The following is a 22,551-nucleotide window of genomic DNA, read 5'->3' as shown; positions in this document are numbered from 1 at the left end:
CCCAAAGGCCGACGGGCGGGCAGAGGCCGGCTCCGGGGCCTTGCCCGCTGCCTCCCGCCGCACGGCGCCAGGGCCGCCGGTGGGGACGGCAGAGGGGGCTGCCCCGCCGGGCACCCAGACGCTGCCTCTCGCCGGGCTGCGGGGCGGGGGCACGAGCAGGGCCCCGCGGCGGGACGGGACGGGGCGGGGCGGGGCGGGGCGGCGCCAGGCTGGGCCGGGCCCCGCTGCCCCGGCGGGGGCGGGTGAGCGGGCCCCGCCTCCCATTCTCCCGGCGGCACGTTCCATTCCCGCCGCGGGGCAACTCCTGCTCCGCCCGCCCCGGCGCCTCTCCCCGCCCCGCAGGAACAGAGCGCGGCGCCTTCATCCGCCCCCCCCCCCCCCCCCGCCGGGCCGGGTGGTAGGGCCCGCTCGGCGCCGCGCGGCCGGGGCCCGGCCCGCCGCTCCCCCCGCCGCGCCGGCAGTGGTAGTGCCCGCTCCGCCCCTCGTCCCCCCGGCGCGGCGCGGGTGGTGCGTCCCGGCAGCAGCCGCGTCCCGGCCGGGCCCGCCCCCTCCGCCTTGTCATTGATGTTGTTGTTTTTGTCGCAGCAGCCGCAGGCGAGGCCGGGGCCGCCGCTGCCGCCTGGGGCCGCCGCAGCCGCGGGGCTCGGGCCGGCGCCAGGCATGTCGGTGTGCGGGGAGGCGGTGGGCGCCGGCTCCCTGCCCAGCGAGCTGGTGGTCCACATCTTCTCTTTCCTGGCGGGCCCTGACCGGCTGCGGGCCTCGGCCGCCTGCTCGCACTGGCGGGAGTGCCTGTTCTACCCGGCCCTCTGGCCGCGCCTCCGCCTCAGCCTCCGGGTCTCGCCGGCCGAGCGCCCGCGCCTCGAGTTCCTCATGCGCAAGTGCGGCTGGTTCGTCCGTGAGCTGCGCGTACAGTTCGCCGCCGACAACTACCCCAGCGGCGGCGGGGGGGCGGCGGCGGCGGGCGAGGGCGCCGCGGCGGCGGGCGAGGGGGAGGCCCCGCCGCTCTGCCCGCGCTGGCTCGACCTGCTGCGAACCTACCTGGAGCTGGTGCTCTGCGTCCTGAGCAGCGTCCGCAACAACAGGTACCGCCGCCGGGCCGGGCGGGGGGCGGGAGAGGGCCGCGCTGCGCCCGGCCGGAGCGTGCGGGGGGTGCGGGGCTGGCCGGGGGTGCGGGAGCAGGCGGGGGGAGAGGGGGCTGGCCGGGGGTGCGGGAGCAGGCGGGGGCTGGCCGGGGGGTGAGGGGAGCAGGCGGAGCTCCCAAGCCCCCCGAGCCGCTGGGCGCCGGAGCCGACCGGCCCGTCCGCTTCCGCGGGCGGCGGCGGCGCCCGCAGCCGGGCCGGTTCCTGCCGGGGTGCGCGGCGGGGGAGGGGGGGCCCGGGGGGTCGGTGCGGCCGCGAGTTGAGTGAGATGGAGCCGCGCTGGTTCCAGCTGCTCGTTTTTTATCGTCTTCTGGGGTTCGGTGGAGAAGTCGAACGCAGACGGGTAGTTGGTGAGCGGCTGGTCAGTATGTGAGGCATACACAGCTGCAATCATAAAAACTTTTTCGCCCTTTTGAAGGAAGGGAAGATGCTGCTCAAACGGAGCGAGTGAGAGCTGGGAGTTTGAATTTGGTGCCGAACAAGGCACCTTTCTCACTTTAAAAAATAAGCCTTGCTACGGGCAGGCTTTAGGCCTCTTATGCATGACCGAAAAATAGTTAATGTAATGACAAATTAGTCGGGGGGTTAAAATTACAGACCTGGTGTTTTTCTGGAGAGAGAAAGGGTTGGAGTATTGCCCCAGTAAAATGCTTTCACCTTTCTGTCTGTGGGGATTTTTGCCGATGAAAAGCTGAGTTTTCGTGCCGGCTCTGCTGTTACTGGCTAACCTGAGGTTTGACTCGGTTTTAACTAGGAGGAGGTTTTTGTTTGTTTCTTGAAAAAATACTTTAGACGTAGGACTTTTTTGAACAAATTGAATTTTAATGACAGAAAACTCCTGTGGTTTGGATGTGAGATGTGTTTCAATTCTGATTTTTCACAGACTTACTTTGGCAGGTTATGTAATTTCCTCAAGCTGAAGTTCTTTAAAACGAAAATACTTGCATTCTCTTCACCGTGTGTGGCTGTGATCAAGAGAAATATCTTTTCAAAAAAGATAACAATCAGATATACTAATATATGATCTATAGTTAGCACCTAAGAGAGGAAGGCAAGTATATTACACTTAGGATATGATGTGTTTGGAAAGTCATGCAGAACTTAGCATAGGAAATGGTTTGTATTCTTTCCCCTCTGTGTGCATATAGCTTCACCTATCAAGGAAAAAAAAAATAAGCTGCGAGTATTTCAGATTGTCTTTTAGATGAAAGTAAACCCTGTGGATAGCCTTTGGAAAGCTGCAACTGAATCATGGTCTTGTCAGCACCCCTCTTTGATTCCGAAGGGATTAGATAGTAGTTTGAGGCCTTCCTTGCTTCTTTATTTTGAATTGTAGCAAGAGAACTTTAATTATAATTCTTCGTTGGTTTGTGATGAATGCAAATGTGGTGTGTGAAGTCTCACTTTCATTTCCTCTGCTCTGTTGTACCCAGCAGGTACTGTCTGTGGTGCGATTGCTATGGTTGAGAGTTAGAAACCTTGCTTCTGAAAACAGCTTGGTACTCCCAGCTCACCCTTAGCATCATTTATTTCTTGCCCTGTAAATCTTTGCTGTGCAAATCATGGTAATCTGTCTTGATTGATTTTCTCTTGCCTATAAGGAGCTTTCTTTTAACTGTTGAATCTTTGGGAAATTCAGCTCGTGTCATAAATGGAAAAAATGAGGCAATGTTGGTGATTATCTGATCTGAGACAAAGATCACTACATGAACCTGGAATTTTAAAATAAATAGTGTCTGCAGGAGATACTGCGTGTCGGGTTTGTCAGAAAAGCTGGAATACTTTTTTTCCTTCTGACTCACTAAAATGTGAGCCTGTCAAAATTAAATGTGTTGTGAGAAGGCTTTTGGTACACTTTTTTTTTTTTTAAAAAAAGATTAATTCTCTATGGCCTTATCTGAAACTTGTTCAAGGACACTTGCTTTCTAAAGTTCTTTTTCCAGATTCTGTATGCAGAGGGTGGCTCAGGACTGCAGTAAAATGCTGTGTAGTCGTTGTTTCTTCAGCATCTGTTCTCTGGTAGAATATTATCATTTCAATGGTAAACCAGAGGTGGAAAGTTACCAATTTGGATGAGATTTTGTATTACTGTATTTTTTAGCTGTCTTCAAATAATTTGCGTGCTGCTCTTTTGTTTTGAAATGAATAATGTATGACTGGGGAACACAGGGCCCTTGGTTATTAAACCAGGCTTTTTTTTTATGGTCATATAAAAATTGGAGGGGAGTTTACATTAAGCACTTGACCTTTTCTTCACACTTGCTTTCTGAATAGAGTCCTTTTTTTCCTTGAACAGACAAAGTTTTTAGTCTATTTTGATATTTGTTTTTTCTGGTGTTGTTGTGGGTTTTTTTGTGTGTGGGGTTTTTTTTGTGGTGTTTTTTTTTTCTCAAGGTAACTGCATATAACTGATTTGTTTGCATCTAGAACATTAGTTTTTAGCTCTTTTGGTAGAGTTTTGAGATTAAAACAGGGTGGGATGGAGCATTAATCTGTGCTAAATTGTTGCTTCATTCTTACTGTGACCACATGTTGTCACCTGCCTGATGCTTTTTTTGTTTATGGAATGACTGTGGTCCAATCACTTTATTTCTCTGCTTCTGTTTATTCATCAGTAACTCAAGGTCAGTTTAGAATTCTTTCTTGTATTTACTGTACGTCATTGTACATGGGATAGCTATTGTAATTTCCAAAATAATGGCAACGGAAATGTTTTTAACTTCTCCAGTGGCTGAATCACTTTAAGTGATTCCTTTTTGGAATTAAGTTTAAAACAGGATGGTTCTTTCATAACTCCTGTCAGCCCTTACGATAGCTTTTTGGCAGAGAAGTTCAAAGAACTTCCATCTTATACTTCAGAGCTAGGAAAGAAGAAATTACTTTTGTGAAATGGTATGCTGTTTCCTAACTGTGTAATCTTGTAGGTTTTCAGACTGATTATTAAACAATACAGTAACAACCTCCCTCCTTGCAGAAAAAAAGAAGTACTTTAGATGGCTTCAGAATTCCTTGAGGATTTACAATACCACAGGAACTAAGAAAAGTAGTGACTAAAAGTAATGCAATTTCTAGATGCTCTCTTGCGTAGACGGGAATGTTGTGTGGGTGTTGTTGTTTTTTTGTAATAAAAGCATTTTCTACACAACATAAAATGGCAAATTTCTAAGAAAATCTACGTTTTCAGTCTAGGAAAATATTTTAGAGCAACCTTTGCTAATTCTGATGGAATTAGGGAAATAACTACTTGTCTGCAACTTGGTTTAAAAACCACTGGCAATATTCTGACAAGTATTACTGCTGGCAGTTAGTCATCCAAAAAGGTACCTTAATGGTCTGCCTCATATTTGAGGTAGAACTCAAGTTGCCATTAACTTTTTTTTTTGTGGATCAGAGTGTATTACTCCCAAAATACTGTTTTGATATCACAGGGACAATGATGAGCTCTAAAAATCTTTAATTTATGAAAAAAAATATATTAAAGTATCCTTTATAGTGTTCTGTAATTTTTCAATGAGCTGTTATGCTTGTGACAGTAAATATAGCAAAATAACAAAGTATTTTTACTGTTTAAACAGTTAATGTTCTACTTCCTATAAAAAAAAAAAGGGGTGGGTGGGCATAATGTTCTGTAGCAGTATAAAGAGGGACAAATTGTTTCTTTGTGGCTCTGAGCTGCTGATAATTGTGCTTTCTCAAACTGATATTTCAAAACTGAATTCTGGGAGGCAGGTGTGAGGGTGACAAACTTTCTGTGAGTCATTTAAGTGCATACAGCAGCTAACAAGCAACTGCTGACCATTCAGTAGGAAAATTCTGTCATCTTTTATGTAACTCTGAAATCCCAGAGTAGGATCTCTCCTCTAGCTGCTTACACAAGAAGATAGATAGGTAGCGATTTCCACCACCACCTCCCCTTTCCTCAGCGGTATGTTAATTTGTGTGACTTGTTTGATCTTTGCTGTGGAGACAAAAATGCAGATTATAGTAAAACTGTGGTATCTCAGTGAAGTATGGTATCTGTCTTGGAGTTGCCAGAGGTTGGTGAATTGCTCAAAACAATAGACTGCATCTGTATTTGAGATTTTCTAATGGTTTCTATTGGTCTGAGCAGGCAGCTGAAGCTGGCAAAAAACTAGTATAATAATACAATACGTGCCATACCACTTTGTTCATGTTGAATGTAAGCAGGGCCATTTTGTCCTTTTTCCACTGGATGTTCAGAAAGACCAACCAAAACTGGAGATGGAGCGTAGTAAGATGCTTATTACATTTTGTACACTTTCTGAGCTAATGGTAAAATAAATGGTTTAGAAATCCTACAAACCACGTGTTTTTTTCCTAGCCTTTTGTGTGGGTAGTACATAGGATAAAGATTCCATTACAACTTTTAGCAAAACATGGCAATTAACTTCTCAATAATTTTGTTTAAATTGCATTCACTCTACTCTCTGAAATAAAGGTGAGATGTGAACTGAATGCCGTAGAGTTTATATGACAGTGCAAATAGTAGCAAAAAATCTAATGTGTTGAACTGTGATCAGATTTGTTGATGGTAATAACTGGGCTATGAACAGAAAACTAATGGGATGTTTTCATTGCTTAAGTTTTGAGGTGGAGACTTCTCTGTGCACCTCTGAAGCGCATGAAATGGCAGTGTAGTAAAATAGGTGTAGTAAAAACATGTGGGACATTAGTAAATGGTGTTTCGTGTGTCCTGTGGTTTGGTGGCTCTAAAATTAGTACCTGCCCACAGTAGCATTCACTGGGGGTATGAGTAGCACAAACCAAGACCTGTGCATGCTGTGAATATGCCAGTGATTAAAAAAAATTCTGAAGACTGCATTTTGTCTCTTAGCTCTCAGAATTAAGTCACCGAGATCAGAAGATAAAAGCTTAATTATCGCATTGGCTGCAAACACTGCCTTTCACACCAGGTGGAGGTTTCTGCTGCTTTCCCTGTCATACCAAATCATCTCTTCTACAGCTTTTGAGGAAAGAGCCCAAAATACTCTCCGTAATGGTGCCAGTGTCTTCAGATTTCCCTGACAAGCTTGTTCTTCAGTATGATCAGGCATTATAATGCATTTATAGAATACTGAATGTGTGGTCAGGGCTTAATTTATATTAAAGTATGATCAGAACAGTAGGCTTGTATTTAAAAGACTAAGTATTGTTAGAATTTCTGAAACAGTTGTAAAATCTAGGTGTTTTGCTCCAGTATTTGTCTGAGTTGATGAAGCTCGTGAATCTTACTAAGTTGTTGTTCACCTACAGAACAGAAGTAGCAGGTGCAACAATGGGATAGATTTCAGGATGCTAGTGTATGTTTATTGAATACAGGAACTTCAAAACAGGTAAATTATTACTTACAGTAGATAGAATTACAGACTAAAACTTATACTTACTTTAAAAATGTAAAACCCTGACTACTTGATACTTTCCCCCCGTCTCCTTTTGGTAGAGTATCAGCTCATACTGTGGAGTTACTGAATTGGCACCAGAGCTTCCTTATTCTTTGAGCATTGTAATTGCATTGCATTTTCCTCAAAGCTGATCTGAAATATTTGCATATGACTTGTAAGCCAGCAGAAGTAAGGATTTATGTAACTCACTTAATTGTCAAGTACAAGTTAATTGGCATCAGCTGTTTAAGATGAATTTAACTCATGTATCCATTTGTGATGCAACTGGAGTTTCTGCCATGTTAATTATCAAGTGCAGACTAGTCCTTGCCTGTTGGGAGTAGATCTAATTTACAGCACGTATAAATAAAAAAAAAATGTTGACCTGAAACTTAGTCAGTTAAAAACTAAAAATCTTAAAAGTAAATGCCATGCAGCTAATCTAAAACTACAGTCATTTTCATATCTCTTTCTTGATCTTTTTTAAGGAATAGTAAAGATGCAAGTCAGAGAAATAAACTGTGCTAAGGAAAGGAGAACTGACTGTGTAGCACACTGAGTCATGTCCAGCATAAACTCAGTGGTTCTTTTTCTTCTTTTTAGGTATCCCTTTTAAAAATTAAAATTGTATCTCATGGTTGACCTATAATCCTCTTCTGGTCACTGATGGAAATACTAGTAGACCTTCCCCTACTTTGATATAGCAGAAATTAGACAAATTAGAAAATAGAAATTAGAAATTAGAGCTTTCGGTTTCCCTGTCTGAGGCTCATTTTTGCCTTGATTGAGGCAGGTTTGGCCTCCCATTTATAACCCAGCTGCAATACGTAAGTGATCAGATGGGATTGTTTGTGCTTGCATTCTACTTGGGCATTAAATGCAGTGTTAAATATTAGAAGGAATAGGTATTTGATGTTTTCAGGAGTGACACTTTAACACTCATGTTCCAAGGATTAAAAAATGAATGAAAGCACTGCTGAAAGTTTTATTTATTGCGCTGGCCTGCTGGAAGTACTCCTGTTCTAGGTAATAACATGTTCTTATTGCTTGTGTTTATCCAGAATGATTCCTCACAGTGTTTTAAATGTTGTGTACAAATTCCTTTTTACTTTGTTGTTTCATAGGAACCTCCAGAAGCTAAGTCTCTTTGGGGATATAAGCATTCTGCAGCAACATGGAAGTATATCAAATACATACCTCGGCAAGGTTGACCCTGATGGCAAGAAGATTAAGCAGTAAGTTACATTTGTAAATTATCAAATAGATTAAAATAATAAAAACTTGTAACAAAGCACAGATTTTGATGCTAGAAGTACATGACTGAGAAAGCTTTAAGTTTTTCAATAGGATGAAAATTAAAATTCTTAAATTGAATTGATTTCTGTTCCAACTATTCACTGGTTTTGTGGCTTTTTTCTTTTCCTTTCTCAGCAGGGTGAGAATCCTTTTATGTTTTCGTTGTGTTCTAGAAACAATATTATGTTAATGATACAAAAGGGGAGGAGGGATGGGGGGGTTGTTACCAAGGACCTCTGCTGTATGTGAAAAAATTAGAAAAGGAAGCAATCTGTTGTATTTCACAAGAATTGAGGACATGTAACAAGTAAACTTGAAAGAGAATATAAATGCGAGGAACTTGTTTCAAGTTGCATCTCAAAACTAAGTTATGTGTTTGCAGAATTCCTGGGAGACCATAGCTCACAGTGTGCTTGCTTAGTTCAGAGGTGTGTTTTAGCTTGCCATAATTGCATTATGGTACAGTCCTTAAATGCTTATACCCAGAACAGCTGGTAGTCTTCTTTGGAAAAGGTTAAATACAATATAAAACCCTACTGATTTCTGGGATAAATTAGCACAGAGGGAATGGTGCTAAGTTAAGTATTTGGGAACTCCCAGTACCTGAAAGGGGCCTACAGGAAAGCTGGGGAGGGACTTTTTACAAGGGCTTGTAGTGAGATGACAAAGGGTAGTGGCTTAAAACTGGAAGAGGGAAGATTTAGGTAAGGTATTAGGAAGAAATCTTTCCTGCAAGGGTGCTGAGGCGCTGGAACAGGCTGCCCAGGGAAGTTGTTAATGACACCTCAAGGGGCCGGGTTGGATGGGCTTTGAGTAACCTGGTCTAGGGGGATGTGTCCCTGCCCAAACCTTTCTGTGATTGTAGCAGTTCTGCTAAAACTTTCCATATAGATAAAACCTGAATACCATAATTTACATGTCTCAGTTTAAACACTTTTCTCCCAGTAGCTTGGGAGTAGAATAAGTACAGCCTCTCTAGATATTTACTATTACACTAGTTCTAAAACCACTATAAAAAGTTGGTACATTATCAGAGCAGTGTATTTATGTGAACACAACTCTAGAACTAAATGTTTGGTCCTGACTTAAATGTGCAAAAGAGTGCAAATATAGATGTGTGTCACGTACTGTGTCTTTGCCATCCATTATGCTTAGATTGCAGAACTTAGAGCAATTTGGGATATATTTAATATATGTAACATAGTGCTGCGTGCAGGTAAAAGGCTGATTCAGCAAAAACTCCTTTTCTAATGTCCTTTGTTGTGAAAACATGAATATATAATCAAATCTTTGCCAAGGGCCTTCAAGAGAGACATCTAAGCATGTTTACTCAGCTGAGTTCATGGTTAAACATGTCTTCAAATAAATAACAAAAATATGCACATTTCAGAGCCATAAACTGTTCAAAACTCATGATCTAATTTGAAGTTAGTGTTTTGGGTGAATATTGACCTTTGTTCGTTTTGGAATGAGCAAATAAATACTAGTTCTTTTTTGTTTGGTTGATTTTGGTGTGTTTTTTTGCAAGATTAAAACAATGTCATTATTTGGGACCTGCTAGTCCTTTTCCAAGTTAAAGGAAAGCTGGCAGTGTTTATTCAGTGTTCTCAAGTTCATCAGCACTAGCAGAAGATTTTACTTCAGGAATTAAACCTTTGTGGCTCCTTTATCCTGTCTTCTGCACTTGGCATCAGTGAACTTGCAAAAATGGATACTGAAAGATACTGAGCAACCTTTGGAGACAGCATTATTGGTAGTTAATGATTTTTGGAACCCATGCACTGATCAACCTTACTAGCTGTTTCAGGAACTTCCTGCAATTAAAGCAGCAAGGGAAGAAAACGTAACACTTCCTTAAGTTCACAGCATGAGTTGGATGTAACAAACAGTGTGTAAAATCTCAGCTAGTGCAGAACCATTAGGATGCTCTTTCTCCCAGGCTAAGACTGAGGGTTGTTCTGAGAGAGAGGAGGCTTTGGGTTGCATTTTCAAAAATGTACTTTCGCGCAGTAGTGAGCATGAGTTCATAATCCTTGTTCTTTTTCTGTATAGCATATGTGTTCCTGGTTACTTTCTAAGTACTCTTTACAACTTAGTTCATTACTGTTGGGAAGCTCAGCATAAACAATACATTTGTCTTGGGTTGAACAAAGGGTAGTTGTATAAAATTTTGGCTTTCCGGGCTCTGCTTCCCATGATTGATCCATGTGGTTCAGATAGTTTGGTTTCCAAAAGAACCAGTTTAGCCTCTGTTATTAAACAAAACATTTTAATTTATAGTCTTTAATTTAAAAAAATAGCCTCCACATGGACCATAGTAACATGTTAGTTTCCTGTCCCAGGGCCATCCATGTGCTTCAATACTGGTCAGGACTGTTTTCTGGGCTTAGACAGTAAATCAGCTTGTCTACTCAGGCTCTGGTCTGTTCTCTGGCTGAAAGCCCCGTTTGGGGCATTAATTGTGACAGTAATGTATTTTGAGGTTTTTGCTTTTTAAATAATTTGCTCTAGCACAGTCATTTGTAGCTTCAGGTTGGTGACTGATGTAGTACACTTGTTGAGGCATCACTAGGTTGTGTTGCTGTCATGAGAAGGCAAAAAGCCATGTGAGAGTGGTGCAGGTGTTTGGAGAAGGGGACCTTCCCATTGGGGCCACGGGGTTTCAGGCTGCAGCCCCCATGCTGTCCAGCAGCCCTTGTCTAGTGGGTTGCTGGGGGCAGCTGCATTGCAATCTTGCATCCCAGGTCTTAATCAGTGGTTTATGACTAAAAGATTATGTCTGTATATGTGTACAACCACTCAACAATGTTTGTCTGTCCCCCTGTCTTCAAGTGAGGACTGCCAGGAGAGCTGATTCACGAAGCGGGAAACACGAAGTTGTTAGATGTAAATGCAAGGTGATTTATTAAGGTGACAGATGTAAGAAGTTCGAGATGGCCTTTGATAAATGCACAGACTACAATAGTGCTTCTAATAGATGTTAATATTGCTAGCAATAATAATACAAAGTATTATACAGGGTATACCTGGGCATGCTTTTCACAACTACCCAAAGTCATGATAACTTGCCCAAGGAGGCATCCCTGCTTGGGAGGAAGAAAAGTGGATCAGGCCCATCCATCTGCTCTAGGGGAGGTGCTCTTCTTGCCCTGAAAAGGATTCATAGACTAATTTATTACTTATTGATGAAGTGGGACTTAGGTCATAACTAGTGTATTGATTAGTTCTTAACAGACTAATAAAGTTTATTAGGAGGAAGGTAAGGGAGGTGCCCAGTGCCTGCCTCATATGTAAATGCAAGCTTTATTAATGCCCAGGGCTAGCTTTGTATGCAAATCGCCAGATGAAGTCCCACAGGCTTGGATCCAGGTCTTTATCGCTCCACCACTGATCGTGGGGCCTTTGCTTCACGTCGCAAGTCATGCCCAGTTGGGCCATGTAGCCATTAGGCACCTGGGTTTGATGATAAGCAGACAAGGACAGCGATGTATCCCTTCCAGCCAGTGAGTCAGGCCTATCCTGCCTGCTGGACATTAATTTGTCTACTTGTCAGGTCCAAGGCCGAATACCCAATTAAGCACTGCCCATCTCACAATCCTCTGCACAGGTCCTTCCAAGAAAGATAAAACAAAGAGAACAATCTGAGTTCTGTTTTCCAATGATTGCTTTCTTGCATGTGCTGAGCTCTGCTTACATTTTCTTTTATAGTTACTAAACCATGCTTAAACTTCAGTTTTATAAGTGAACTTTAAGATAGCCATGTGCAAGTTAGGATACATGTTGTACAGTTATCCTAAGGATAATTGTTGTCTAGTTGAAGTAAAAGTTAATATGGAAAAGTAGGTGTTAATTCCCTAGAATTCACTTAATGTGTCTAAATTTCTGGAATGTAGTTCAAGCTATTTTTGCAGACTCCAGTTAAGAAAAATAGGATGTGCTTAAGAATGTTGCAGGGAAGAAAACCGTCTGTTAGGGTATTTAGAAAATTATTTCAAATATTTTAAAACTAATGCTTCTTATCTGGCCTTCTATAAAGCAGGTATTAAAAACAACCCAAAAGTGATCACTATTAACTATTCTGTATTGACAAATTTAATCTCTTTTTGGCAAGGAGCTTGGGGAAGGTGGCTGGAAAGTTGGGGTTTTTTTAGGATCCACAGGTTGATAGACTTACAGGTACAAATCTAAATACTTGTATAAATACTTGGTCATTTGCACTAAAAAGTTTGTGTCAATAGTATTAATTAATTACCTCTCTTTTAAAAAGTTATTAGAGCAATTTCCATAGGGGAGAAAGCCCATCTTACATCTGTAGAATTTTGTATAGTTTTTCTTTTAATCTTTTCAATTGTTCCATAAAATGTTAGATGTGCGGTTAAGATTGACTGCTGGGAGTATTATAAAATCAATTCTACTGTTGCTGCAACCATTGCAGAAGCTTTTGTAGATGTGTATAGTGAGAGAAGGAAGGGAAGAGTCTTTGTTCACTGGAAGAAGTTAAGAGAAGTTCTTGTGGTAGAATTTGGAGGATTGTCAGAGAATCTGCCTTCAGTTTAAGCATTGGCAGGAATAATTATGAAACAAATGTTGCCAGGATCAAACAAGTCTCATCTAATTGTAAAAGAATTTAGGAATAAAATATCAAAACTGCATTATCTGTAACTCCTGACATGTTGTTTAAAACTGTTTATTTTGCATTGCAGTTGCCAGTTCTCAATTAAAAAAAAAAAATACAGGATCTGGAAAAACTGAAGTCTTTAAACCTGATGTCGATACTGGGGGAAATGTTGGGAAGTATTCTGAGGTGTATAATAAACAACCACACCAACTTTCCTACTTCCAAAGAGAAGTCATGGCTGCAAACCCAGTATGCTCTTAGGAGAAGGAGGAAAGCACATGCAGGCCAGGGAGAGGATGAATAGGGATTTGCAGAGGGTGAGGATGAATAAGGATTGATCTTTTAACTTCCTTACAACAGAAGGATTATGGGGCATCAAAGATAGTAGGTGAGAGGTTCAGAACAAGGAAGAATATGGGGGAATTGTAGTGCAGAGATCTCTCTTATTAGATGTTACAGTTGCTAAAAACTTACTTGGTGCAAAGAGAAGCCTGGATACATTTGTAGATGTGAGGTCTGTGGAGTTACTATGTAGAGAAACACACCTCTCACTCAGGTATGAATTTTTAGAAACTGGAAAGATATTTGGGCAGTATCCCTGTGTGCTTTCCTTGTTCTGTTGGACTTATTAAGACATTTGTGTTTCTGTTGGTCAGGATACTGGGCTAAATAAGCCTTTAGTTTTGTCTGGACATTATCTCAATTAAAGATACTTGGATGAGAATGATAACTTTGTAACACTGTTTTGCTTAAATGTTGAAAGTGTACAGATATGCATAACAATAAAGAAAAAGTGTTCTGTGCACATCATTATCTGATTTGAGACACGACAATTACTGCTATTTTTGTACTGGAGATGTTTACATCTTATTTATTGATGTTTCATGGAACTATCATAGCCTTTCCTTCTGGCTGACCAGGGTTTGAGTTTAAATGCTCATCTACAGATGCGTCCTAAAATGTATATGCTCAAAGAACATTTGTCATTTGGACAGGAGGACTCTTTTGGGCCTTAGCAGCTGTAGGATGAAGACCAGAAAAATATTTATTTGGAGAAAGTTTGTAGAGGTTGATTGCACTATTTGGATTTAATATTTAAAACTATCCTAAAATATTTTTGTTGCATTCTTGAATGATCTTAAAGAACTTAATTTAAAAAAATAAAGGGGTAGAAGAGGTGGGATGCATCAGAATGAGTACATGATAATGATGGAGAGTAAGTGAGGATTCTGGCAGTGTCAGAATCATCTGGCACTGATAATCTGAGGTTGAAATGTTACCAGTTCCAAGTTGCTTTCGTAAAACTTGAACCTGTTAACACTTGAAAATCAAGTTAGCTGTACATTTGGAATTATTCTAAGACTCTTCTTATGTGTTTGTTCTTTATCCTTTTAAAGTTGAGCGGGTAGTTTCAGATCAATCTAAGTTATGCTCAAAGTCAAGTTTCTGCAGCCTTTCAATGACAATTACGTATTTTTTTTCCATATTGAACTTGCAGTTCTGGAGAGGATAGCAAATCAGAAAAGCATTTTAAAAATGAGCTGTTTTTTAAAAGCATTACAGGTTTTCTTATTTGCATAACCTTAAAATGTATGTGGGAGGGTGTTAAATGCATGCTGGAAAATACATGACATGAAGGTTCATGGCATGCCACTGTTTTTGAAAGAAAGTACATAATTTTTCTCATAGTTTACAATGTTAACCTTTTAAGAGCAGCTAAAGATTGAATTGATGTGGGAGGTCTGCAGAGTCAGGTTTTAACATTCGTAGTTCACAAGAGCCATAATAATAGCACCTCCCTGCAGAATAAAGCCCTAACTTAAATAAGAATAATTATTGAATGAAAAAATGGAATGGTATGCAATTGGTAAGACTAAACCATGTTTAATAGGATCATTGTCTGTTTTGTTTATTGCAGAATCCAACAGCTGTTTGAAGAGATATTAGGCAATAGCAGGCAATTGAAATGGCTGTCTTGTGGGTTTATGCTGCAAATAGTAACCCCCACATCGTTGTCCTCCTTATCAAACCCCATAGCCAACACCATGGAACATCTGAGCTTACTGGACAACCACATCCCTGGTAATACCACCCTTATCACTGCGGTTGAATTGGAGCGCTTTGTCAATCTGCGTTCACTCGCTTTGGATTTCTGTGATTTTACAGCTGAAATGGCAAGAGTCCTGGCTGACAGCAATCATGTGCCTTTGCATCGACTGTCTCTCCTGGTCCACAGTGTTTCCATAATGCACAAGTCATTGGACAGTATGCCAGAAGATGAGAATTGGAAGGCGCTGACTCGCAACAGCACTAATCTTCGAGTCTATATAATGGCATTTGATGTCAAGAGTGATGATATGCTAAGGATTCTTAAGCCCAGTATCCCTCTAGAGAGGATTCACTTTGACAGCTACATCACTTGTGTTTCAGGAGCTGTTGTTGACCTCATATCCAGGCAGTATGACAAGTTCCTCACTCATTTTATACTCATGAATGATGTGATAGATATGTCTGGCTTCCCAGATCTTAGCGACAACCGGAATGAAGATCCACTTGTCTTATTAGCCTGGAGGTGCACAAGACTGTCTCTCCTAGCTGTTCATGGTAGGTAATACATTGCAAGGGAATATATGGTATGTGAATTTGAAATACCCACAACACTTCACTCTTAGTGGAGTGGTTTTCAGAAGTCTGCTGCACAGTTACTGTACACACTGTTGTACCTTATTCTGGTATTTTTATGTTTGAAAATATGAAGATGTTTACTGTGTATGAGTTCTAAACGTACTTGTAGCTTGCTAACTTCTACTGAGGAGTCACACAGGATTTTATTAGCCTGCTCACAGAAATAAGGATAACTAAGAATTGAGTGTTCCAGGAGGCTTATCCTGAAGGTGGATAGGCAACACCGTGCAAGTTCCACCAAGTAGCTGGTTATGTGCATGTGAACACTGAAGACATTCGCTGTTTTACTGTGAGCTCATAGGCTTGCAAGATTAGATCGTTGTTCTTCCTGTCTGTAAATAATATGGGTTAAGTGCCCCAAGGCTGAGGAGAGGAAGCCTGTTACCAGTTTGGTAAGACTTTACCAGCAGATGAAGGCCAAAAAATAAAATGTGGAGAAGCTTGCCTCGCTGAGTGCATTGGTTTCACCAGTAGTATTAGAGCCAGGTTTTTCCCACCTATCTGTTTGCCATATAATTGCAAATAATTTTTAAAAAGTGTGCATTTGTATTCAACTCCATCATCAATACAGTACTTGTTAGAAGTTAAGAGTTGTTTGGCAAATTTTTAGGTACCTGAAACTGGAGTAATGCAGAATAGTTCTTTTTGTTTGTGCTGGAATCAGCTTACGAAGACTAAGTTTGCCAATGCATGAAGGAGTTAAGTGATGACTCTGTGTTCTGTTGCGTAAGAATGAATATTCAGACTGCTTGGGGGAGAAAATCTCTAGTCATTCAGCACAAACAGGAGAGACCTTCAGCAGTGAAGGTTGTGCATTCAGGTTTCTGTTGGTTGAGGCCAGAAGGTTCTGCTTTGTTTGCTACAAAAAGTTTTTCCACAGTTCTCTGCTGAAAAGTCATGGGGAAAAATAATAAATTCAGCTGTCTCCCCTTTATAGTTTCCAGACATGACAGATTTTGGAAACTAACACATTGCCTTACCACTCTAAATGTTTATTTTAGCAGTTTCTTTTCATTGTTAAGACCTTTTAAAAAAAATTTTCTTTTTTAATTGTGTTACTCTAAATTATCCTTGTACTACAGAGAAATCATTTTATGTATTATATAAACTTAAAAAGATAGTAAAATATTTGAACATAAACTAGCATAAGTATAATTTAATATCAACACATGTCTATTCAGTAGAAGGTATTAGACTGTGCAGAGCATTGGGAAAGCAAAGACCTACAATTCTGTCTAGCTGCATTTTCTTTCTTTGGGGAGCTGCTGTGTATGCCTGGGGGAGAGAGTGGCCAAACACCACTCTTGCTCTGATGCTGGGATTCAGATACTTTCCCCTTTTTATCTCCCCTCCTTGCAGCAGAAGCTAGCTAAGCTGCTTATAAATGCCTCCTGATCTTTTTTTAGGCTGTGAATATGACTTTTCTGGTACTATAGCATAAGTGTTTTTCTTCTAGAGTAGCAACTGAGAAGAACATGACTAGGAAGAAAGATCTAGAACACTGTGATGCTTCAGTAAGCATCTTAGCCTCATGCTTGTATTTTCAGAAGTTTACCAAGTTATGGTTTCTAGCTCCATTTGTCATTCTTCATGATTCTATTAAGCTTCCTTCAGGAAAATATAGTGCTTTTATTCAAGGTGCTGTAATTTCACTTTATATGTAAGTGCTCATGTTTCTTCTCCTGTCTCCTGAAGTGATTGTTCTTCAGTTTCTAATACTTCTCAGTTGTTTTTTTTTGTTTTCCCTCTTTTGCTATTTGCTCTGAGAAAGGCTTTGATTTACATGTAGTTTTGGCTGCCGCTTCTCACTGACCAAAAGAGAAGGGGAAAACATGTCTTAAGGACACTCTTTTCCTTGGGTGCCTCGAGATTCTCTTCTGTCTTTTATGGGAAGCCATATCATCTTTCCACCAAAGTGGCATCTCCAGGAGCAGAGGAAAACTGATGGAAGGATATTAAATACATTCATGCAGAGTGAAGAAAGGGTGTGAAGAGTGGGTAGTCATTTGGGATGGGGACAGTAAGATGGCCAAAGTGGTAGGATTTAGCACTGTGAATAAAACCCATGGCCCATGAATGGGGGCTGAAGTTCCCCCCCTCCCCTTAAGAGAATGACAGATCATGTGTATTTTCAAGACCATGTTGTAAACACACGGTGTTACCTATGAGATTCTCAGTTTTATTCTGCCTGTGAGCAAAACTGAAGTTGAAATTTTTATTAGCATGGAAAAACAAACTAGGGTGTGCCCATGGTGCATCAGTGATACTTCCAGTGAAGTGATCATTCCCTGTTTCCTCTGAATACTTAGCTACTGAAAGGTTACTGAGAAACATCAGGCAAAATTTGAAAAGGGGAAGTTAATTTAAAATTAGATTGAATTGAGAATATGATGGTTGTTCCAGACAGTACCAGGGACCTAATGGCAGTTGTTGTTCCCTTTATTCTTTCACTTTCTGTCAAGGATTTATTCAGTAAGGTCCTTTATGATCGAGGTAACTAACTGGAAGGTACTGGGAGTTCCTCAGATCCTGAAGTGTCAGTGAGTGTCATTGTACAGGTGGAATTTTCCATTGAGTTTAATGTTCTTGTTGACATCTTCATCTTCTGCCAACAGTTGTGCTGGAGGCGAAGTACCAGCAAATGGAAGTTGTGGGACTTCATACCAGAAGTGAGCCATACTGATGTGTCCATGCTTCTTTGCTGAAAATCTACCCTTAGCAACATATTTACAGGAAAACTTAGAGACAAACAGTAGGAAAAAGGAAACAGGATGAAAAAATTCCCCTTTTAATTTTGTTTTCTTCGTTCTTTAACTAGCCCTCTTATTTTCATACATTATGATGTAGAGCTGGTTAACTGCTTTGTTGAAGATCAAACCACAGTTAGTTTTTATTTAACATCAGCTTAACTTGCCCAGTTCACGTACTGTGCAGACTGCAGTTTTAGTTGGGATCTAAGTGGGCATCTCACCAAGAGACTTAGCACCTGTAAGAAAGATGATGAAGGCAGAAATGAGCCTTTCCTTTTGCAATGGAAGGGCTGACTTGGCAGAGCTCCCGAAGAGGGCAGTTCCCAGCTTGTCTGCAGTTTGGTTTGCATCTGAATAAGGAGGAGCTCAGATTTGCCCTAGCCAGGGTACAGAAAGCTAACAGGTAACTGGGGAGTAAGTGTTTTTAAAGAGGGATGCCAATATACACTAATGGGAAGAGAAGGAAGCTTTATAATTGTTTCATCTCAGACAGAATAATAAGATACCTTTTAGATTTGTGTTTTTAACACTTGTGTGACACAGTTCCTGTGGAGTTGGTTGTTTTGTTTGTATTTTGGTTTATTATTTAAAGTCTACCTCTAATGCAACAAAAGCAAATTTCAAATTTTGTTTTTAGCACAAAACAATCCTTTTATACATTTGCTGAAAATAACCACTCACTTTTTCATTCTGTTTATTTATACTATGAAGATCACTGGAGATTCAAAATTGTAGCTGTTATTTAACTTGGAGTAAAGGAGTACACTTTTGTACAAATGGTGAAAAAATAAGATCTAGAAAAGCTTGATCAAACTACCTTGAAAGAGTTTTGGTAGCTCCTTATGCAGAATATAAAAACGTGGCTTTACTACTTGCAGCCAAAAAAAAAAAAAAGCAGTATAGGAGTTCTGCCAGATGGAAGATGGTGAAATACATTGGGAAGGATGTTGAGATATCTGGTATTAAGTACTTCAGCAAAAAAAATGCCTTGTAGCAAAATAACAGAGCCATTTTCTTTATTTCTTGTTTCTTTCTCCTAGGTTACACAGTTTGGGCTCATAATCTTATTGCAATTGCTCGTCTTCGTGGCTCTGACCTGAAAGTTCTGGAAGTCACAGAAGAAAGCATTGATTTTGACCAAGGAGAACTGGCTGATCAGGATGTGGATCCAGTACACAATCTCATTGAGCAAGTATCTCTCGGATTGGGTCGACCTTGGCATGCAGTCATGGACATAGAGCTTCTCAGTGTCTTCACTGAGCCAACCCGTCACTTTTACAGAGAGATGCAAAGCTTCAGTGAAGGCATTTAGCTCCTATTTACAATTCCTGTGGTTACATATGCAAGTAGGGTCCTATTATGTTTTTTTCAGTAGCGTGAATTAACCCCTTTTGTGCTGTGTTTAATCAGTATTAGCTATATAGAATTATATATGTGTATTCTACTTCTTGATCAAAGAACGTAGTCGGGTATTGGTTTAGAAGCTGCAAGTGGCAGTGTGCAGGGTTTTCACGGTTAATGGACTTGTCTACCAAACCTTACAGAAATGCAGCTAAGGGCTGTCTGAGGTTGCCGGCTAACTTGACTTTTATGGAGTAGCTGCATTTTCAATCATTTTACTCTTATATCGGAGTTCTGTGCTCAGGAGCCAACTCTTTGTAATACCCATATCCATAGCCCAGTGGATTTCTGTGCTGTCATTGTGTGCTTAATCTGGTAGCATGCTGCTTAATAGGCTTAAAGGAAGAGAAGTCTATGGAGGGCTGTTGATTGTAAGACTCTCACCTTGCTTTATATTTCATGTACAGATTCTGAAGCTCTCCCAGCTTTTCTTAGCTGTTAAGTGGTAGTGTGGAACTCCAGCTTTTCAGGTACCTGTACACAACAGATTCACTCCATAAGCTGTAATCTTTCAGATTCTTTGCAAACTCCTTGTTTACTCTCATATGCTATCATCCTGCTTAAAAGTTAGCTTTGGGCCAAAGTTTAAAAGAAAAAAACAAACCAAGAAAGTGCACTCCGATGAGGTAAAAACATAACAGTGAAGACTTCAATACAGAGTATACACCTGCAAACAAACATTAGTCGTGAAATCCCTAGCAACCAAGTCACTGGATTTTCTCTGTCAGCGCCTGTGTCAGCTGCCAAAGAATAGATTAAAAACGAAGAAGTGCCCACATGCTGGCAGGGGCAGGCCAACTTTTGGCCAGCCAGATACTGCTAGATTGTAATATATAAGGTCGAATTTCGACCTGTGGTACACAGCTGTGCTGTGGCTCAGTCAGCAACCTCAGAACTCTTAACAAACATGCACCTGTTTCACTGTGAATAGTGAATGTAAAGGAAGGAAAGGAAACAAATACAAAGCTTGTTCTATCACAGGTATGAGCTGCTATGATGCATGAAGAACATTCCATGAAGTATGTTTTAAAATCTTGTTATATCTGAGAGGCTTTAAAAGCCGATTTAACTGTTTCAGGGCAACCGCGGTACAGACGTGGTCTCTGTGAGACTTCCACCTGACCCCAGTTTTAAGTGGTACGAATGTTGTGCATTTAATGTTTAAAGGACAGTCTGCAATAATAAAGTAAGTGGCCAACGTGGGTGCCCAGCAGTGCTGAGACCTGGCTGCTATATTGTAAGCTTTGGAAAACACAATTTATGCAACAGATGTCCAGATATGATTCTATTTATGGAAAAAGTTTATATGTGTTTTACAAATGGTTTTACCATCTTATATTAAAATGACCTTTTGACAGGTGTGCGCTGTTTTGTCTCCAGTGAGCACATACCATGCGGATTTTATATGTACATCAGTAGAGTGAATCCACTGGCACAGTGTGTGTATATGCCAGATGTGGTGAGATTTTATCATATAAATGTGATCAGATAAAAAAAAAAACCTCCTGACAGAAAGTGTAAGGAAACCAGCTGAATGTTTGAATTGATGACTGATGTTGTATGGTTTATGTTAAATGTATATTCTTTTAATCAATGAATAAAGCATTAAAAATTGATCGCTGTATAAAATACTTTATTGTATCAGCATGAAAATTTTAGAAGTAAAACGCAACATCGTTCATGAGCTGTGTATAACTGGTAGCTCCCATTGTGTTTAGGTCAACAAAAAGATCTAAAATAAGTCGTATGGTAATTTTTTTTTTTAATTTGGCTGAATTCTGTCAACACTTTTGGGGGGCGTGGAGATGCTTTGCTAAAGATCAGACTATCAGGCCAGTTAGCACAAACAGTATATCATGATATGACATATTAGACTGATACAGTAAACTGTGGATTGTAGAATATAGGAGACTATTTTTGAGAAATTCCTGCATCCATTGCAATTGCTTAAATCAAAATCTAATGTGCTCAAGAAAAAAATGTGTAGTATTTCTTTGGTGTCCCACTATTAAATAGATTATGAATACCTGCAATGCTTTGGTTTGACGTTTTATCCATACTCAGGGTATGTAGCTGTGCATTCTGAATGAGAACTGCAGATGTCTGGTAAGCTGCCGAGGTGCTGCCATGCCCTGCAGTGGCTGCTTGTGCTGTGAGAGCTGTCGGAGTGGCTGTTCAGCGTGTGCGCGCCAAGCATGGGTTTTATTTGAGCTTCTGAACTTCATGATAGTTCAAACTGCTACCAGGTGTGAGAATTGCACTGCTTGTTGTTGAAGCAGTTTCCTAGATCATCTAGATTGAGTAAGCAAGATCATTTACCAGCTTACTGAAGAGATGTTGTGGATAACAAAAGATAAATAAAATTACAGCTTTCCATGTTCCAGTAGAGTGAAATAATGGGACTTGGTCTCAGTACCATTCAGGGCTCAGCCTCAGAGGGGAGGTTTATGTAGCTGTTGATCCCAACAGTAATTGTTCAGCATCACCCGGACCTTAAATTTGATCTTAGAGTGATCAAGATTTTTCATTGCTTCAGTGCAACGTCCTGAAGCAAATGCTGCATCCTCTGCTTTGAACAGAGTTGCAGGCTGTTAATTTTCTCTCTGGAGGCTGCTGTATTTCTGTGGATAACTAATGCAGTTGTTATCCATAACATACCTAATGCAGTTGGGAAGTAACTTGTTTACCTTTCTGTTATATAAATGTAACCTATTTTCTGCTTTGTTTTCAATTACCATAATCTTGAAAGGGGAGATAAGGAGCAGGAGAAATGGGTCAATTGACTTACTGCAGTTACAGCCACATTGCTTAAAGCGTGGCAGTAACAATGGATACACTCTGTTGTTACTACTCCAGGTCTGATTTTTCCATCCAGTCTGAAGTCTAATCACTGGGTATGGATTGCACTCCAAGTATGAAGTCAGTGAACTTAAACAGATACTATAATCTTTCTCACTTTACAAGTACAGGGAGTCCATTAAGGCAGGAGTGTGTGGTGAAACCAATACCTTGAGCAGTGCTGGAGGAATGCATCCCTGATTGTTCTGTTTTCTTAGAAATAAATGAAAAAGTTACTTCTGCTGTTTGTATTTTTTGGCAGTAATCTGAGTTCAGGATGAAGGGATTCAGGATGAAGCAATTTGAAATGGAGTGTTAGGAAACCAATACAGCCCTAATGAGGAAAGTGCACTTGTATTGGGAGTAGGGCCTGACAAACTGTGTGTAATTGAGTTTGCATAGTCATTCTCTGATTCTATTCT

At 40.9% G+C, this 22,551-nt stretch overlaps 1 protein-coding gene across 1 annotated transcript; it reads left to right on the top strand.

The window, feature by feature from the left end:
- Nucleotides 1–564: 564 nt before the first annotated feature.
- Nucleotides 565–21,324, top strand: FBXO33 (F-box protein 33). The gene is made up of 4 exons (XM_051622397.1): nucleotides 565–1,082; nucleotides 7,666–7,776; nucleotides 14,374–15,059; nucleotides 18,931–21,324. Exons 1-4 carry the CDS (start codon nucleotides 565–567, stop codon nucleotides 19,200–19,202), a joined length of 1,587 nt encoding a protein of 528 aa, XP_051478357.1. The 3' UTR covers nucleotides 19,203–21,324.
- The last annotated feature ends 1,227 nt before the right edge of the window (nucleotides 21,325–22,551 follow it).

The sequence above is a fragment of the Apus apus genome, chromosome 5, assembly GCF_020740795.1.
Source record: "Apus apus isolate bApuApu2 chromosome 5, bApuApu2.pri.cur, whole genome shotgun sequence".
Taxonomy (NCBI): domain Eukaryota; kingdom Metazoa; phylum Chordata; class Aves; order Apodiformes; family Apodidae; genus Apus; species Apus apus.
Note: the sequence above shows the minus strand (reverse complement) of the source record. Positions and strands in the feature narration are given on the sequence as shown.